Source organism: Pelophylax lessonae (assembly GCF_965119305.1).
Source record: "Pelophylax lessonae genome assembly, chromosome: 9".
Lineage (NCBI taxonomy): Eukaryota > Metazoa > Chordata > Amphibia > Anura > Ranidae > Pelophylax > Pelophylax lessonae.
In genome coordinates, this window is record NC_138776.1 from 75687140 (window position 1) to 75706352 (window position 19213).

General features: G+C 40.1%; 1 protein-coding gene across 2 annotated transcripts in view; it reads left to right on the forward strand.

Moving 5' to 3' along the window:
• The window catches only part of INPP5A (inositol polyphosphate-5-phosphatase A), a 734986-nt gene that overhangs the window by 481747 nt on the left and 234026 nt on the right, over positions 1–19213 (forward strand). For both annotated transcript variants that reach the window (XM_082269250.1, XM_082269249.1), the window contains exon 9: positions 11955–12039. In XM_082269250.1, coding sequence (XP_082125376.1) covers positions 11955–12039 — 85 coding nt within the window. The remainder of the gene's footprint in view (positions 1–11954; positions 12040–19213) is intronic.

A 19213-nucleotide genomic window follows, 5' to 3' on the forward strand; every position in this document is an offset into this window, starting at 1 on the left:
TTTTGACGATTCGGGCCCAATTTGGACATTTACACTTAGGGGTGTGCTCACTTTTGTTGCCAGAGGTTTATATATTAATGACTGTGTGTTATTTTTAGGGGACATCAACTGCCTACAATGGGCAATAAAAGCAGAACTGGACCATAGAGCAATGAAAGAAGGTTCAAGAATGGTTTGAGGAATGCAACAACGAACTTAAAGTATTGCCTCCAAATTTTTCAGATTTCAATTCAATCGAGCATATGTGGGATGTACTGGAAAAACAAGTCCATTCCATGGAGGCACCACCTTGCAATATACAGGATTTGGTACCAATTCACTCATAGTGCAGTAACCATCAGTTTTCTGCACTGAGGAATGCCAGTCACCACTAGGACACAAGAAAATAAAACCATTATTCTCTGTGTGATCTATTCACACTGAAATGCAGCCTGGAGCTGCGCTGCAGTGATTTGTGATAAAATGCAGACGTGCTGCATTTTATCACCGCACACTAAACATGATCACATGTCACTGTACAGCAGTGCAGTCTCATGAATGAAGTTTCACTTATGTGCAATTTGAATACATCTTGTATTTAAAGAAAAAATGGGGATGTGTGATGTACTGAATCGCACACCACACTGCCCCCTATTGCCAGGTCGCTGCAGCCAGAACAGACGGCTGGCGGACAGTAAACTGCTGCATTTCACTGTGTGGCACCTGTTCATTTTGTATGAACAGGCCTTAAAGGATCTGCTACTGACAACTTGGTACCAGATACGGCAGTAAACCTCCAGAGTCCTAGTGGAGCCCATGCCTTGACGGCTTATGGTGAATGGTCATAATGTTAGCCAGTAGGGTATTATAAGCATGAGTGGGTGTGTTTTTGTAGAAAAGGGCAATGAAAGCTGCTGCAGGTATCTGCAAACACTTCTAATTGGAAAATGTCATTTGTAAAATGAAGATTTTGGATTTATTTTAAGTTTAAAAATGTTTTACATTAGAGGGCTTTTACAGCTTTTATGTGTTGTAAATGAGTAATGACACCGGGTCAGGTGCTGCTGGAAAAAAAAATGAGGTTGTAGCTGTAGGAAAAGTGAAACTCATGAAGAAATTGTTTCCAATGTGGTGACACAGAAGTAGTGAAATGCGGGGGGAATCACATTGTTTTAACCACTTTACCACCGGAAGATTTTCCTGCTTTACGTCCAGGCCACATTTTGCGATTCGGCACTGTGCAAATTTAACTGACAATTGCGCAGTCATGCAACGCTGTACCCAAAGTAAATTTACGTCCTTTTTTTTCCCCACAAACTGAGCTTTCTTTTGGTGGTATTTGATCACCTCTGCGCTTTTCATTTTTTGCGATATTAATAAAAAAATGCGACAATTTTGAAAATGTTTCTACTTTGATAAAAAATATCCAATATATTCAATTTTTGTCATATATTTAGGCCAAAATGTATTTAGCTACATGTCTTTGACAAAAAAATTCTCAATGAGCGTATTTTTAACCGCTTTAAGACCGGAAGATTTTACCCCATTCCTGACCAGGCCATATTTTGCGATTCGGCACTGCGTTACATTAACGGACAATTACGCGGTCGTGCAATGCTGTACTCAAAAAAATAAATTTGTCCTTTTTTCCCCACAAATAGAGCTTTCTTTTGGTGGTATTTGATCACCTGTGCGATTTTTTTACTTTTTGCGCTATAAACAAAAAAACAGCGACAATTTTGAAAAAATAACTATTTTTCACATTTTTTTATATGAAATTCCCCAAAAAAAATGTAAAAATCAAAATTTTTTAACATTGTAGGCCAATTTGTTTTCTGCTACATATTTTTGGTAAAAGAAATCGCAATAAGCGTATTTTGATTGGTTTGCGCAAAAATTATCGCAGCTACTAACTACGGGAAATTTATGTAATTTTTATTGTTTTTTTTTTTAAATAGTAATGGCGGCGATCTGCGATTTTTTTTTTTTTTTTTTTTTTTTTTTTTTTTTTTTTTTTGCGGGACTGCGACATTGCGGCGGACAGATCGGACCCTTGACTGACATTTTTGACACTTTTGGGGGTACCAGTGACATTACTACAGTAATCAGTGCTATAAATATGCACTGTTACTGTAAAAATGACACTGGCAGGGAAGGGGTTAACTTTTATTGTTGATCAAGGGGTTAATGTTTGCCTGGTGCTTACTGACGTGTGTGGGGGGGAGGGGACTGTGTGACGCAGGCACAGATAGCAGGTTCAGCTATGCTGAATCCCGCAATCTGACCCTGCCTGTCACTTAGGAGATCCGCCGCTTTGTTTACACAAATGGGCGGATCTCCACACTCGATCCCCGACGATCGGGGAAGATCGGTGGTGGTCACCGCCGCTCCTCCCCTTGCCCGACTCCCGCTGTGACTGAATACAGCGGGAGCAAGCCTCCGGTGGCACGCACGCGCCGCCCACCAGGGGAGGAGTCCAGCGACGTAGACGTACGTCGCTGGACGATAACGAACCACTTTGACGGCAAGTGGTTAAAGAATAACTAAAGGTAAAGCTAAAGGAACTTTTTTTTTTTTTTTTTATAGTGGACAGGGGTTAGAACCGCTGTCATTTTTGTTGCTGTCTGTGGCCCTGTTGGGAAAATTCACCCTCTCTATTTGTCCTGTTTATCATTATTAAAAATGAAAGTAAGAGAAAATCCCAAATTTTGGGTTGTCTCCAGAAAAGTAAGAGGGGAAGTCTTTGACTGTGGACACTAGTTCTGGTGACCTGGGGGACGGGCTAATGAATTCCCTTAGTTTGCAGGGACTTCTGCTCACTTCCTGTTATGGCTATAGGACAGGAAGTGAAGGGAAGTTTCAGTAATGGGTCACATAATGGCAACAAATTAATCAATAGGGGTAACCCTCCCTTGCTCTATCCAAAATACTGGGGGGGGGGGGGAGTTTTGCCAATAGTTCTACTTCTAATTTTTTTTAAATTGGCAAAAAAAAAAAAAAATGCAGTAAATCTTTTCACTCTATGGAACAAGGTAATTATAAAATCATCCTTGTATTTTTTTTTTTTTTTTGGACTCTTTAGATAAATGTTGATCATTATCATTTTTGGGACCCTGGTGTATAGGGTTGCCCCGGAAAGCTTGATTGCACATGATGAAAATTGCAAATTAATGTAGTACAAACTTTATTTTTTTTTGGTTAGTTTAGCAAATATTTCTGCATAGTTCATAAGAAATGAATTCCATCAAGTATACCAGTTTTCAGTAGCCTGCCCTCTTTGTAATTCAGCCTGTCAGCAGCCGTGTGGTACTGAGAAGGTATTGGGAGATGGATCTCTTCCTCTCCCAATACATGGTCTTTCTTTGTCCAGTCACCTTTCACTGACCTTTTACGTGACAATAACGCTGACTAGAGAATGTCTTCTTTGTTGTAAATGTGGACAGTGGGGTATTGCTTACTTCTGTCCTTGCACCTAGCTGCTATGCAAAGTTTCCATTGTACCCTACTATACATGTTCCCCTCTACCTCTCGATGAACTGACAGAATGCAAAAGAGGTCCTCTTAGCCTGCTCATGGCTACTTTCAGAAGATTCATATTTAAATAGGTCTTTCCACATCAAAAGATGTAAGGATTAGGTTGAATGTTAATTGGAAAGTAGAGATCAGTAAATAGAACAGTACATTTTTTTCTTATTTTCCAGCAGGTGTAACGAGTACAGATGTGTGTTCCCTTTTCACAATGGTTTATACATCACTGTAGGGTTACCAAAAAGAGATTTGTTTTTAAGTTACAAAATAAGTCACCTCTGATTTAGGGTTTTAAAGGCTGGTTCTCTCAATGACAGGGCTGTAGATTGTTTAGATCCTGGCAGTTAGCAAATATTAAAGTATATCACTTGTAGAATTCAATAGAAAATTGAAAGAAAAATTCACCATGTGCTTATTTTATATATTCAAGGAACTTGCACATTTAACCTTCCTATTTTGTTTCAATCACTTTCTGTCCTTTTATTTTTTATTTATTTTATTAAAGTTCCTTCCAGTCGAACCTTCTGTTTCCTTACAAAACAGTGGGCCCTCTGCATATGGAAGACATCCTTTAAAAAGTGCATTCCCTCTGAGCCAGGTCTCTGTTTTACAGGGATTCCAGGGAATATGTAAACTTAAAAAGCTGCTGGTAATTCATAGTTATAGACAGGTTGAAAAAAGGCAAGTCCACCCAGTCCAATTCATTTTTTTTTTTTTAAATATATACAGCAAAGGTAATGGCGATATGTATGTACTGTGCAAAGAGCACTTTATTTCACCATGTTCATTGCACTTTGCCATATTTATCAGCTTCTATTGATAGATTTTATTAAACACACAAAGTAATTTGATCTAATACTTCCCAGGAAATTTTGCAACTGATGCCCCCCTACTAATGCCCCATGCAACCCATTTAGCTGTATCTTTTTGTGTATGAAAACGCAAGAGAGGGGACCTTTTTCAGTGATGTCAAGGCAGGATGAATTGGCTAGGGGAAGCATGTTTATAGACTGTGTGAAGAACTTTGTCTTTGTGTGGGAATGTTGGTGACACTGTTGTGGTTTGCTTGAATGAACTGCAATGACGCCACTAATAAGTTACCCGGCTGAGAGCCACAGTAAGGCTAATTCAGACCTCCCACATCAGCCATTCAGCTCTAGCTCAGTGTGGCTAATTTTTCCTATTCCTTCAATTCTTTTGGCCTCCTTACAAACAGTAAAGTCAACTTTCACACCGACTGCGAGATAAGTGCTTTAGGAAATAATCGTGTAAACAGTATGTTACCTTCTGACCTGCAGCTGATACCTTGGCTCAGGACAAAACCCTCCAGGCTATTGCATTAGACATGGCTATTAAGTGAATAATGCAGATGATCCTCCTTACAAAGTGCCCTGAGAAATGGTTTAGCTAAATCAGTGTGCCCCTTGTCACATTGAATTATACTCATCCGCCTCCCACTTCAAATTGCTTGTATTTATCTGTGTTTTTTTCCAGCTCTATGCATATGTAGAGAAAGTATTGCAGGGCAAATGCAGCCAATGCTGCTGTACTTGACACATTTCTTTGGACTTTTTTTTTTTTTTTAATGTGAATTGAGTGAAAAGCCTATGCCAATTTTCAAGGTTTTTTTTTTTTTTTTTTTTTTTTATTTGTAACGCCAATAAAACGTATGTGTTACAAGGGAGACTAAAGAAAAGTAAAACATTTTTGTTTGAATTTATGTATTAATTGTTTATATCCATCTATAAATCTGCACTAGCTTATGCTTACAACAGTTAGCTTTTTTTTTTTTTTTTAAATCTAGCCACTCTAACTAGAGAAGGAAAGTGCGCTCTGCGCATATGTGCTGTTTGACCGGGACAGAGTGGTCGCTAGGGAGTGCACACTTGCAGGGTCCAGCCAATCCTGTAAACTGATGGACTGAGAGGGATCAAAGAACCTTCAGTTTTTGCACAGATCCGACGCTCCCTTCGACTTTATATGCAATGGCAAGCATGAGCGACATTTGAAAATGAGGAACACTGGTGTGTACTATTCAAGAATTCTTGAAATATATAGCATTTTTTTTTTTAATTTTGCTATAAATGAACTTACACTTTAAGCTTTAGGAAGTGTTAGCTGAAGTTAAACTTTAATTTCTTGCTTTCTTGAAGTTTAGATAAAACTACACTTCAATTTTAGACAACCCTATCTCCAGGGTGACAATGCTGGAGTGATTTCACTGCAGAATCAATAGCCTTGTAACCCTGTTAAAGGAAATGAATTGATATAATAGTAGGATCAACCGGTACTTTTACCCATACATCTACTTTTCAAACGATAGCAATGTCGGACATCGCATGTGAATTGCACTGCTCTGCAAACACCATGTGATGTCTGTGCGATGCAAATTAAGCCATACAGATTGTATGGTTGAATTCTCATCACATTCAGAGCAAAGACGTGCAGGACCCTTTTTTTTTTTTTTGTCCGCACCAGAATCGAATTGCATGGGTGTTCACACCTATGCGATCCGATTCCTATCCAAATTGACAGTTCGCACTGCGATATACGAACTAATCTGGGGGTGTGATTAACTTTGTATTGACACTCCCAGCTGTTCGCATATGGCAGTGTGAACTGCCTGCAAGTCTGTGCGATGCGGGAACCCGCAGTGGATTCCCAGTGTTCCCGCATCATACCAGTGTGAACTGGCACTATAGGATAAAGCTTTAGAGCTATTGTCTTAAGCTTTGCTTCACTACCAAGCATGTCACTAATCCATGACAAGCATACAGGCCGTGAAGTCTGAAATCTCATTCTGCATGCTTCTTATAGTGACTTCTTAGGTAGTCCAGCCAGAACCAAGGTAACTGCCCTTGTAAAGCCCAACTCCAGGCAAAAAATGACATTTTAATAGTACATTGTGCATCAATTACCTTACTCGTCAGTCTTGGTTCCCAACACCTCTTCATAAGCCATCCTGCAGGGTAATGGATCAAAGTCAGTTTCCTTTATGAACCAAGCTAATATCCTGCTCTTGGGACCAGACATTTTTTCTGCTCATCTTCTTGGGCACTTGTCCCCTCACTGCTCCCTGGCGCCTAAGGGCCAAGGCTCACTGGCTTAAAAATCACTGCTTCTACAGGAGTTTTGTGTTTTACCTGTAGAAGTAGCTCAATGTCATCCTATGTGTCCATGCACATTAGGACGATTATTTAGGCATTATTTAAGGAGGCAGCAAAAAAAAAAAAAAAAAACCCTTTTGGTATTTGATTCAAGCTTTCTGGCAGAAAAAAAACGCTAAACTGTGTACAAAAATGCTCAATATGAGCATTTTTTTTTTCCTGCTAAGGGAACTGGCATTTTTTAGGCCAAATGTGCATGGAGCCTAAGAGAGAGGAACTTGGCTGCTGGAAGTGTTTCCTTCACAAATAACAGATGTCCAAAACTCACTACAGCCCACAAAATGAAAGCATAACCTAAAACCTACAACAGCACTTTGTCAAGGCAAATGTATTTTGAGTGCATTAACAGTTACAAGGCTCTAAAGGATTTGAAATAACAAAAGACTGCCTGACACAGTTGACGGATACAGTTGCAAGAATCTATATTAAACAATTTTTCATACCTGTGTACAGCTACCTTTACAAACCAAATTATAAGTCCACAAACTGGCATCAGTCTGAATGTTTTCTAATTAATATTTGCAACCTTACTACTTGTATCCTCTTAGAGGCATCACCCACTTAGAGGCATAGTCCTAAAACAGTGAATGTGACATTCTCCAAACATCCACTTTAGGTCATTCTTCCTGCTGAATATTTTAAGAGACAGTGAAAGATTCACAACCAGAAAAGATTGAATGTCATATTTTCTACTATGTATTTAGAGCCCTCATAAAACAGCAGCAGTTATCCAATTTTTTTATTCTTTTTGGTTTTTGGAACCACCTTGGCCACTGTTCTCTAAATGTGCTTAAAACAGTTTTCCTGGTTTTGGGAGCTCACACATTCATTAAAATGCCCACTTTTTGTAAAATTGTCCCTTTAAAATAAGCTTAAAAGTTTCATTTCCCTGTTTGAGCACAGTGCATGATGTATTATGATATTGTATATACAGCTAATGTTGTTACTAGTTAACCTCCTGTTCACCCTTTGTGGAATGAATCATACTATCCTGCTGCATATTGTAATGATATATCCCTTGTACTGTTCACCAATGGATGTCCTCACAGGGACAACTTATGACTTCTTCATGTGAAAACATTTATAAAATTCTTAGCTGCAGCAATAAAGCTGCAAAGCAGAGTAAGCCATTTTAATTTATCATAGCATTTTTTATTTATTTGGTCTATAACAAGTCTATCTTTCCTGATCTTAACTGTAAAATTCTGGATATTGTGTCATCTTGATTGCAGAACTCTCCTTATATGAAAACCGTGTTGGATTGGCTGCTTATAGCCTGGCGGGCAAATAAGAGATGATCCAATGTCCCAGCTGTTCTCATTTTATGTTTACAATAACTGATAATAGGAATGGTGATGGTGGTGGGAGGGCCTTTTTCCTCCTGGGTTCAATCTGGCCTTGTGCACAAGGCTTGTCCCCAGTTGCAGGAAAGGCTCTCCCTTAGCTGTCTCAGGTTTTGATGCATCCTGGTAGGGATGGGGCTACATTTGTCTGGCTGGGGAGCCGGGCTGTGAAAGAAGCCCGTGGTTTAAGTGCCCCTGGGGTGGCAGTCAAGGGGTGCCGTAATACTCATTGTATAAAGTTCACTGCACCCCTAGGACCAGGCCTTTTGGCTGGAATTTTTTATTCCTGGCTAAAGGACCTGCCATGGTATTGCACTATGACACTAAGCACTTGCCCCTTTTTATTTCTCCATTTTATGTGTGTTTGTCACTTAGCATGGGATGCACTATCTCACAGCATGATTAGTAGGGTGTAGGTCCTTGGGCCTGCCATGAAAGTCTTGAGAGGGGGAAGACATGGCTTTCTGGTCTGGTTCACCCTCTCTCATGGGGTTCTCCCTTTGGAGTAGCCCCACCCAGTACTTGGGGTGGACTGTCGCAGCAGTCCTCCCAGAGAACAGGGCCTGCCTGCTTTCAACTAGGTGGGCCTGTGAGTACCCCAATCCCTTCAGGAGCCTTGCGCCCCAGGGGGATCAGGACAAGGGTCCTTTCTCTTCAGAGGAGGACCATGTGTATACCCTGTGCACTTTTTTGTGTTCTCACTTTTGTGTGCACACTTTTTTTGCACCGGTTGTTAAGCTTTGGAGTGTGTAAATAAAAAAATAAAAAAGCTGAATGTAGCTTGGAATGTCTTTCTTCCCAGTTTGAATCTGACCTAGTGCACCAGGCTTGTCCCTAGTTGAAGGTAGGACCCTCCCTAAGTTCTAATGCCTTGCTGGTTTGACTGGGGCTTCATTTGTCTGACCTGGGACTGGGAGACACAAAGAGCTCCTAGTAATGTCCAGGGGTGCCAGAAAGACACTTTGGGTTGTACACCATGGTGTTCTTCACTGGCATTATCACATCACTTTATACTTTACTTGCACAAGCCTGTAGGGGGCAGGCCTTTTGGCCATCCAGGGCGATTTTTGTGCTGGTCAAAAGGTCTGCTGTGTATTACACATAGTGAAAAACGTCAACAACAAAAAAGTTGCTATTTATTCTTGAACATAAAAAATAAAATACAGAGTTTGTTTTTGCACATAGACTGAGGGTGCAGGTTATCGGGGGGCCTGCCCTGATGTCTGGGGGGAGGTTTTGTGGCCTTTTGGGTCTTTTGTTCTTCACCATTTGGAGGGCTCTCTCCGGGAGAGGACCTCACCAAGTAATTGGTGGACCCTAAGAAGTGGGTCCATGTTGCTTTGGCCTAGGTAGACCAAGGTGTACCCTTGTCTCTGTCAGGAGCCTTGAACCTCCGGAGGTGCACTTTTTTGTGTGCTTTGATTTCACGGTTCACTTTTTTTTCACAGAGCTTCGACAAAGCACTCTACTTCAGGAGAAAAAAAAGCTGTGTGCAGCTTGTAATAACTGGCTCTATAATATTAGACTTTATCTACATCTCTACACCAGTAGCTTTGGATGTGCATTTGTCTGATTGGCATAGTTCCACCCACTGTCCTGAAATAAGGAAAAACCTCCTAATTTATGTATTGCGTGAAGGAAAAAAACATGTAAACACTTTCTGTTCTAAAAAGGCTTTACTGTTCTACACACTGATTCGGTTGGAGGGCTTTTTGATTCCTTTAGTCTCCTCACCATAACCTGTTTAGTTATACTGTCTTATGAATGTCTGGGAAAAGGTAATTTACTAAATTCTACAAGGGACCAGAGGCATTTGACCAGGAAGCTAAACCAGGTCTTCTACAATTCTGAAACCAGCAGCCAAAGCACTTAGGGCTGCCTGTCTTTGCCTTCAGGGCAAAGTGTGGTCCTCATAAATGAGGTGAAACTAATCATTTTTATGAAATCCTTAAATGTGTAAAAGTAATGTAATTGAGGTTTAATTAACTGATTTCTTTTTGTGTCTGGCCCAGTATCTTTTGACTCCATCATTCCTGACTTGTGATATCCATTTAGTTAACAAGCTTTAAGTAGCAGTTCTTTGGCAAGAAGTGTCAATTCAGAAAAAAATGACTTTGGGGAAAAATTAGCTGCACATACCTTCCTTGAAAAATCAATTTATTTAAAAAGCCATCTGTCACGCCTTTCTGCAACTTCACTAACATTCATTATTTTTATGTTAGCTGTAAATGACCTTGAGCAATGCCAAAAATCAAAATGAATTACTGAAATTGGCAAAGGGCAACATGGCTTTGTTTAAAGTGAATGTGTTGTGAATTGTGGTAAGAAGCAGGCAGAGAAAGTTTAGACAGAACCGGGCCAATATCTGATGATCGTCACAGAGTCCACTTTGAGTAGTACGTGGCCTTTTTCTTTTCCTTTTACTGTGACCATCTACGAGTTCTACTACATATACCACACAAGTGATTTTGTAGCAGCTACATCATTTTTGCAGTTGTCCTCTAAAGAGTCTGTTTTTCAACACTTCCAATCTTTTATAGATCGCTTGCTGAGCAATTGAATTTCTGAAGCATTGAAGCTACCTACAAAGTCACCATCTTCACCATTTACCTGTGTTGTTTAATGCAACTGCTGTTCATCACAGCATCTGCAATTATTAGCTGCATAGGACCCTATTGATGCCAGGTACAGCAGAAAATCTGTACCAGTGGTGACATGTCCTTAAAGCTTAGAGGGCATTCCAATGTGTAGATGTGCATGCTCTTGACTTAAAGCTGATCTCCAGGCATAGTTTCAGGTTAAATATTTTTTTTCACTCATTAACATACCGCTGGGTCTGCTGTATAAACATTATGTAGCCTTCGCTACCTACAGTATACAGCACTGTGTTCCATGTGCAAAATGTGACCTTCCTGCCTTACAGCCGACACAAAATAGCTTTGTTCTGAGTGGCGCTCAGCCATTCATAGGAACTTTGTATTCAATGTTTGAATACAAAACTTCCTCTAATTGGCTGAGTCAGAGAGGCGGGCTGATGATGTCATTATGTGATGGCTAAAAAGGGAAAAAAAATGAAATTACACGTCAGCCTAAAAGGGAAAAAAATGAAATAACAGTGCATATTATGAGCTGTTATTGGGGCCTGTGTCAACAGCGCATCACTTTTTGCATCAGTTTGAGATGCTTCTGAGATCATTCAGGATTTATTGACAGGTGCATTTCTCCTGCAGTTGACCTCCTTTCTTGCATTTAACCTTCTGCAAGCAGTGTTTGCATGCCTGTATTTGGGAATGCAACACCTGTTTGAAATGAATCAAAACTGTTTGGTACAGGCCAAAACTTTGATGCAGGCCCTTACGGTGTTTACCCTAAAGTGTTTTATATGAAGTTTGCATATTTTTGTTTGCTTATATAAGAATGCTTTGCTGTTCATTATATAGGTATATACTGAAGATTAAGCTTTATAGGGGTCTCTAGTTATGTCTGTTACCAGCTTTTGAGCTAAGATTTCATCCAGCAGTACATTCTTTTCAATGAGTTGAACTGTCTCATGGTCTTGCAATGTGTGAAGGAGCAGTACAGCATATGTAGCACTGAAAAGCAGCCTGCTTATGTAATAATATAATGAGCTAATATGTCTCCTGTCGTGTACATATATAATTACAAAGTATCTATGGGAATACGTTTTGTACATCATAAGTATGTACATCAGGTCTTTGTTTACACATATAGCTAGAAAAAAAAATCTACATTTTATATAATGGAAACAGCCATAATGTTTGTTCAGTCATTACATGATTACACTGGCACTCAACGTAGAATGCAGTTTAATTTTTTAGGTTCAGATATTGAAAACCTTTAGTATGCACTGCTCATTGAGTTCTTTATATAGTACATTGTGGAATTGTCATTAATTAATTTATTTATTTTTTTTCAGTATTACTGATCATCGATTTGAAAAAGTTCCTTACTTTGTCTTTGGAGATTTTAACTTTCGACTGGATTTAAAGTCAGTAGTAGAGGTAAGATGTATGCTATTTGATGGGTCTCTCTGGGCAATTGATGCGCAGGGGATGAGCTATTCTGAATGTATTGTCTTCCCTGGAATGACTTCATAGTCTCAAGGTATTTAAAACCTTCATGCAGTGTACATTAAGCTCCACCTAAAGTGAACCTGTGAGTGAAAAGGTAAGTCTTAACCAGCTGGAGGGGGCCGTCAATGATGCAAACCTAAGCTAAGCACAAAATCATGTTCAGCTAAATTCACAAAAGGATACTGCATCCAATATTTTCATTAGTGTTTTTTTTTTAAATTATTATTTGTATAGTAAAATTCAGTTCACAATGCCTAATACAGGTTATCACCTCCTAAAGTGTACCTATGGCCAAATGTTTTATTGTTTTATTTTTAATTCCTGTTGGGCATAAAGTTGGTCCCTAGTATAGGAAGTGAGAGTAAATCTCTCTAACAGCAACACAAACGGAAGCAAAATGTTTCTTTTAAGTATGGGAATGCTAAAACGTATGTCAGCCTTTTATTGTTGTACATTACAGATTTTTCCTCACTTCCAGTCTGGTAAAACTTTGTGTCTCAAACAGAAAGTGAGGGGAAATCTCTCTTCTTCGCTGATTTCTGTAGCTGTCTGTACTGTGAAGTAATTAATCATCCCAACAGATTTTAAATATGTAAATATTTCAAACAAACTTCTTTCATGTTGTCATTATGGGGTAATGTTTGTAGAATTTGAGGAAAATCATGAATTTAATGGAATCCATTTTGGAATAAAGCACGAACATAAAATGTGGAAAAAGTGAAGCACTGTGAATACTTTCTGGATGCACTGTATTATTACCAGACCGCTGAGCAAGATTTAAAAACTAACTTCACATTAAAAGTCCCTTTTTAAAAATGATTCTTTGGGCTTAACCCAAACAATTTACTGCAAGAACTATAAACATGATGTTATAATCTTCGCTTCAGCCAATCAGATTCATAGAATACATTCATATATTCTATAACTTATTCTATAGAATAAAGGTCTAGAATAAAAGAAAAGCTTCCCATGAATAGCTGAGCAGTGCTCAGTTCGACTATTTTTCTCTAGGCAGGGGAACTTTTTGTCCCACTGCCGGGACACAGCACTGTATAGCTGCACACAGCATGGAAACTACAAACAGGTAATACAGCGTGTGCAGCAAGTGTGGTAAATAGTTAGTTTGGGCCAACCAGGCCCAAATTAACTAATCAAAGAGCCATTTAATGTTGATTTAGGCTTTAACTAACCTTTCTCTTGCCAAAACTAGTAGTTACTCTTTGAACTACCCGCAACATTGGATGGAAGTTTTCTATGCGTGGACAACCTTGTAAGGCCCTGCGCACACAGTCAGTTTGGTTACGGTTTGGTTTGCAAGGCAGTTGTAAAGCTTAAAGCAGAGTTCCACCCAAAAGGGGAAGCTCCGCTTGTTTGCACCCTCCGCTGCCACATTTTGCACATTTTGCCAAATACATAGGTATTCAGTCTTTGCCATGACACTCGAAATTCAGCTCAGGTGCATCCTGTTTCCACTGATCATCCTTGAGATGTTTCTACAACTTGATTGGAGTTTATCTGTGGTAAATTCAGTTGATTGGACATGATTTAGAAAGGCACACACCCATCTATATAAGGCCCTACAGTTAGCCGTGCATGTGAGAGCACAACCCAAGCTATGAAGTCTAAGGAATTGTCTGTAGACCTCAGACAGATTGTATGAAGGCACAGATCTGAGGATGGGTACAGAAACATTTCTGCAGCATTAAAGGTCCCAATGAGCACAGTGGCCTCCATCATCCGTAAATGGAAGTTTGGAACCACCAGGACCTGTGTGACCGAAATTTAGAAGAGCCAAACCTGGCTGGCTTAACCGTAATGTAAAAAAACTTTAGTGAAAAAAAAAAGGCCTTCAAGAAATATAAATCAGAGAGCACATTATCGGCTTTCCAGCAATATAAGGAAGCAAATAAGAAATGTAAATGCAAAATCAAAATGGCTAAAGTCAACTTTCAGACACGAATAGCAGAGGATAGTAAAAAGAACCCTAAAAAATTATTTAAATATATCAACAGCAAAAAAAAACGAGGTCAGAGCATGTTGCACACAAAATTAACGTTGATGGGAGGATGGTTACAGAGGACACTGAAAAAGCAACTGTGCTTAATGCTTTTTTTCTCCTCAGTCTTTACACAGGAAAAGGAGGGGTACACTGACCATGACTGTATGGTTAGCAGTACTTCACAGGATATACCGCTTTGGCTAACAGAGGGTGAAATCAGGGAAAGGCTGGAGAAAATTAGCACAAATCACCAGGCCCGGATGGCGTACATCCGAGAGTACTCAAAGAACTCAGTAAGGTTATATCTAGACCACTGTTCATGATCTTTGCAGATAGTATTTTGACGAGAAATGTACCAGGTGACTGGAGGAAAGCTAACGTGATACCAATATTCAAAAAAGGGCAGAGGCATATCCCAGGAAATTATAGGCCGGTCAGCCTGACGTCAATAGTATGTAAACTTCTGGAGGTGATAAGGAACTATATCCAAGAGTTTGCTAAAGTGAACAACATCATCAGTAGTAATCAGCAGGGGTTTACAAAAGGACATTCTTGTCAAACCAATCTGTTAACATTCTACGAGGAGGTGAGCTGTGAGATAAATGGGGGGAGACCTGTAGATGTGGTGTACCTGGATTTTGCTAAGGCATTTGATACAGTTCCCCACAAACGCTTAATTTATAAAATAAGGTCTGCAGGCATCGACCACAAGGTTTGCGCTTGGATACAAAACTGGTTAAAGGGGCGTGTCCAAAGGGTGGTAATAAATGATGCGTACTCAGACTGGTCTGGGGTGGTAAGTTGTGTCCCCCCCAATGCTCAGTCCTGGGACCAATTTTGTTCAATTTATTCCTAAATAGCATTGAGGATGGGATCAGTAGCTCGATATCAGTTTTTGCAGATGACACAAAATTAAGCAGAGCAATAACTTCACATAGTGAGGCAGAAATCTTACAGAATGACCTGAACAAAATAACCGAGTGGGCAACTACATGGCAAATGAGGTTTAATGTGGAGAAGTATAAAGTATTGCACTTGGGGACTAAAAACATAAACGCCCAATACGCTTTGGGGGGGGACCCCTGGGAGAATCAAAAGTGGAGAAAGATCTGGGAGTCTTGGTAGAGGATAGACTAAGCAGTAGCATGCAATGTCGAGTGGCAGCTGCCAAAGCAGGCAGAATATTAGCTTGCATAAGGAAGGGGATGTATTCCAGAGATAAAACTTTAATCCTACCACTTTATAAATCACTGGTCCGACCACATCGGGAGTATTCTTTCCAGTTCTGGTCACCAGTCCTCAGAAGGGATGTGTTGGAGCTGGAGAGAGTCCACAGGAGAGCAACTAAACTGATTAGGGGATTGGAGGACCTAAATTATAATGAGCGCTTACAAGCGCTTGATTTATTCTCTCTGGAAAGGAGATGCCTGAGAGGGGACATGATAGCGCTATACAAGTACCTCAATGGTGATCTCAGCATAGAAAAAAAAAACTGTTCAGGCGCAATGAATGCATGAGGACACGTGGCCATACGATGCGATTAGAGGATAAGAGATTTAACCTTAGGCCGTGCAGGGTTTTTTTTTACAGTAAGGACTACAAGATTGTGGAATTCTCTACCACAAATGGTAGTAACTGCGGGGAGTATGGCTATTTTTAAAAGACTCTTGGACGTACATCTCAAGGATCATAACATTCAGGGGTATGTGAGATGATTGCGTCCACACATACCTACACAGGTTGAACTGGATAGACTATAGTCTTTCTTCAACCTCAACTACTATGTAACTATGGAGGACTGTTCCTAGAGCGGGTCACCTCAGGGAAGTGACCAAGAGCACGATGATCACTCTGACCGAGCTCCAGCTTTTCTCTCTGGATAGAGGAGAACCTTCCAGAAGAACAATCATCTCTGCAGCACTCCGCCATTCAGGCCTGTATGGTAGAGTGGCCAGATGGAAGCCACTCCTCGTAAAAGGCACATGACAACCCGCCTGTAGTTTGCCAAAAGGCACCTGAAGGACTCTGACAATGAGAAACAAAATTCTCCGGTCTGATGCTCAAAGATTGAACTCTTTGGCCTGAATAGCAAGTGACATACCTGAAGGAAACTAGGCACTGCGCATCACCTGGCCAATACCATCCTTACAGTGAAGCATGGTGGCGGCAGCATCATGCTGTGGTGATGATTTTCAGTGGCAGGCCTTGGGAGACTAGTCAGGATCAAAGGAAAGATGAATGCAGCAATGTACAGAGACATCCCTGAGGAAAACCTGTTCCAGTGCACTCTGGACCTCAGAATGGGCCAAAGGTTCATCTTCTAACAGGACAACGACCCTAAGCACACAGCCAAGATAACATTGTAGTGGCTACGGGACAACTCTGTGAATGTCCTTGAGGGGCCCAGCTAGAGTCCACACTTGAACCCGATTGAATATCTGTGCACTGATGCTCCCCATCCAACCTGATGGAACATGAGAGGTCCTGCAAAGAAGAATGGGAGAAAATGCCCAAAAATAGGTGTGCCAAGCTTGTAGCATCATACTAATAAAGCAACTTGAGGCTGTAATCGGTGCCAAAGGTGCTTCAGCAAAGTATTGAGCAAAGGCTGTGAATACTTATGTAGATGTGATTTTATTTTTCTTTTTTTATTTTTAATAAATTAGCAAAGATTTTAAAGAAACTTCTTTCACATTGTCATTATGGGGTATTGTTTGTAGAAGTTTGAGGAAAATAATGAATTTAATCAATTTTGGAATAAGGCTGTAACATACGATTTAGAAAAATCGAAGCTCTGTGAATACTTTCTGGAGTTTTGGAGTCTATGTGCAGTAATGTAAACACTTCTCTTATAAATAAATAAATTTCTAGCTCATCGTGTTCCAGTTGACATGAAATGGTGGGAAAGTAGCAGTTCTATCCGTTATGTAGAAATACTAACAAATTAACAGGACTTCATTGCTTTGTTACCCTGCACACCTAATCAATTGCTGGGTCCTTTACACCTCTTTAATTGGTGCCTATTCTGCTCTGCACTGGAGATTAGTGTACCTGAGGCCTGGCTTTATTATTTCCCTAATCACAGCTACAGCAGCTGTGTTTGTTCTGCAGGTTCATACTTTTTGTGCCTTATTTATGGTTGTTTTGGACAATGCGGACATGTAGCTAATTAGCTTACTGTAAATCATCCTCTGTTCCAGATCAGGAGTTTGTTTCATGATTGAAAGGGACAGCCCTATTTCTTTTATGGGTTTTCTTTCATCCTCTTGAAACAATTAGTATATTCTAATTCTAATGTGTGTCCAATTTTTGTGTTTTATTTTTATTGCCTTACGTTTTCCTATTTAAAGGGACATTTCACCCAAAACGTATACTTCATTTTTAGCAGCTGCTGAAAGATTTGATTGTTTCCTGTATTGCATGAAAGTTCCCAGCATTCCTCCTGCTGCTTTCCCTGTTCTTTTAAAATACAGTGTTTTGTTATATCTGATTAGAACCATAACAGGTTCTTGAATAAAGTGGTCATGGCTGTTTGGGGGTGGGGGTTTTGTGTTCTATAAAAGCTCAGCACCAGCTCTGCATTCTGAATCTTCCCGCAAGACATATTGGATTTTGAGTTTTGTCACTTAAAGTGGTATTAAACCAAATAACAATTTAATTTATTGCAGCTTACCAATCCTTAACTGTGGTGGCTGCATTAGTGTTTTATTAGGCTTTTTTTTCCCCCCTTTAATTTTTAACTGGTGATCATCCAGTAAATCTGTTAGCTGTCTAGCAAAATGGCAGAGGTTTGAGAAAACCATTTAGGCCTCATGCACACTGGGCATTTTCACAGCTGTTTTGGGAGTCAGATGTTTTTTTTAACTGCCTCTAAACTCCCCTGCATGTTATCCTATGTGTTCATGCACACACATGCTTTGAGCTGCATTTTAGCTGCAATTTTTTAGCAGGAGAGTTTAGTGGCAGAAAAAAAAACTACCCTGACCCCCAATGTAGATCCATTGTCATTCATTATGCCCGCCGCCACCACCGACCCAAAAAAGAAGAAAAATCACTTTCTGCTACGCCATCTGAAAGTTCCTAAAAAACTAGGGTACGGGGCCATTTCGACGTCAGCTGGTGACCCCGCCCCCTTGTGACCTCATCAACCGGGAGCATGCTGGGTCAGTGATGTCACAAGGAGCAGGGCCACCTGGGGACATCATCAGGTAGCCTCGTCCTTTAGTTATTTAAGAACTGTCAGACGGCGTAAGCCTTCGTTCGGTGGTGTTTTTTTTTTTTCCTTTCGGGTTGGTGGTGATGACGGCCATAGTGATTGAAGATGGATCTACATCGGGGAGGGGGGGGGGACTTCTTTATATTTAAAAAAAAAAGTGTCAAACTGCCTACTGGGTTTTTTTTTTTTTGTGACTAAGTAGGGGGTACTATGTACTATCACAAAGGGGGGTTGATGCCGCTCCGGGTGAGAGACAAGTATCCAGTCTGTGCTGGGTGCACGTCTAGTCCGTGGACCATGGAAGTAGTAATTGTGTAGGAAATGGTTTGACAGCACTCCAGTGTCATTGAATAAAAAATCTTTATTTCTTCAAAAACATTAACATTTAATAGATGGAAAGATGAAAAATGACTGAAGAGCCGCTTTAAGTGTTATCTAAAGTTGAGCTTTAATCTGTTAGTGAAGTCCATCTAAATTTGCTAGGTGCAATTAACACTCCCTTCTCCCCAGATTGACGATGCTGCTGTCCAAGGGTGCCTCTGTTGCTCCTCCATTCAGAATGAAGGCTTCCTAAGACAGGACACCGTACAGGCCAGATCACCAGGTGGAAATAAAGTCTAAAAACAGAAAACAAATGCAGCTGCCACATCTAAGGATTGGTAGGCCACAATATATTAAAAAATGAGTGGTACTCCCACTCTATCAATCAATGAATAAATAATTCATACAACTAAATTAGTGTTCCGACAACTATAATATATACAAATGTGCAAGTGAAGTGCTGCTGCACTGCTAATACTATAAATGTATAAATATGGTGGTTTATTTGTGTGTATATATCAAACAAATCCAGTGATTTATAAATTCAATATATGCAGATTATAATA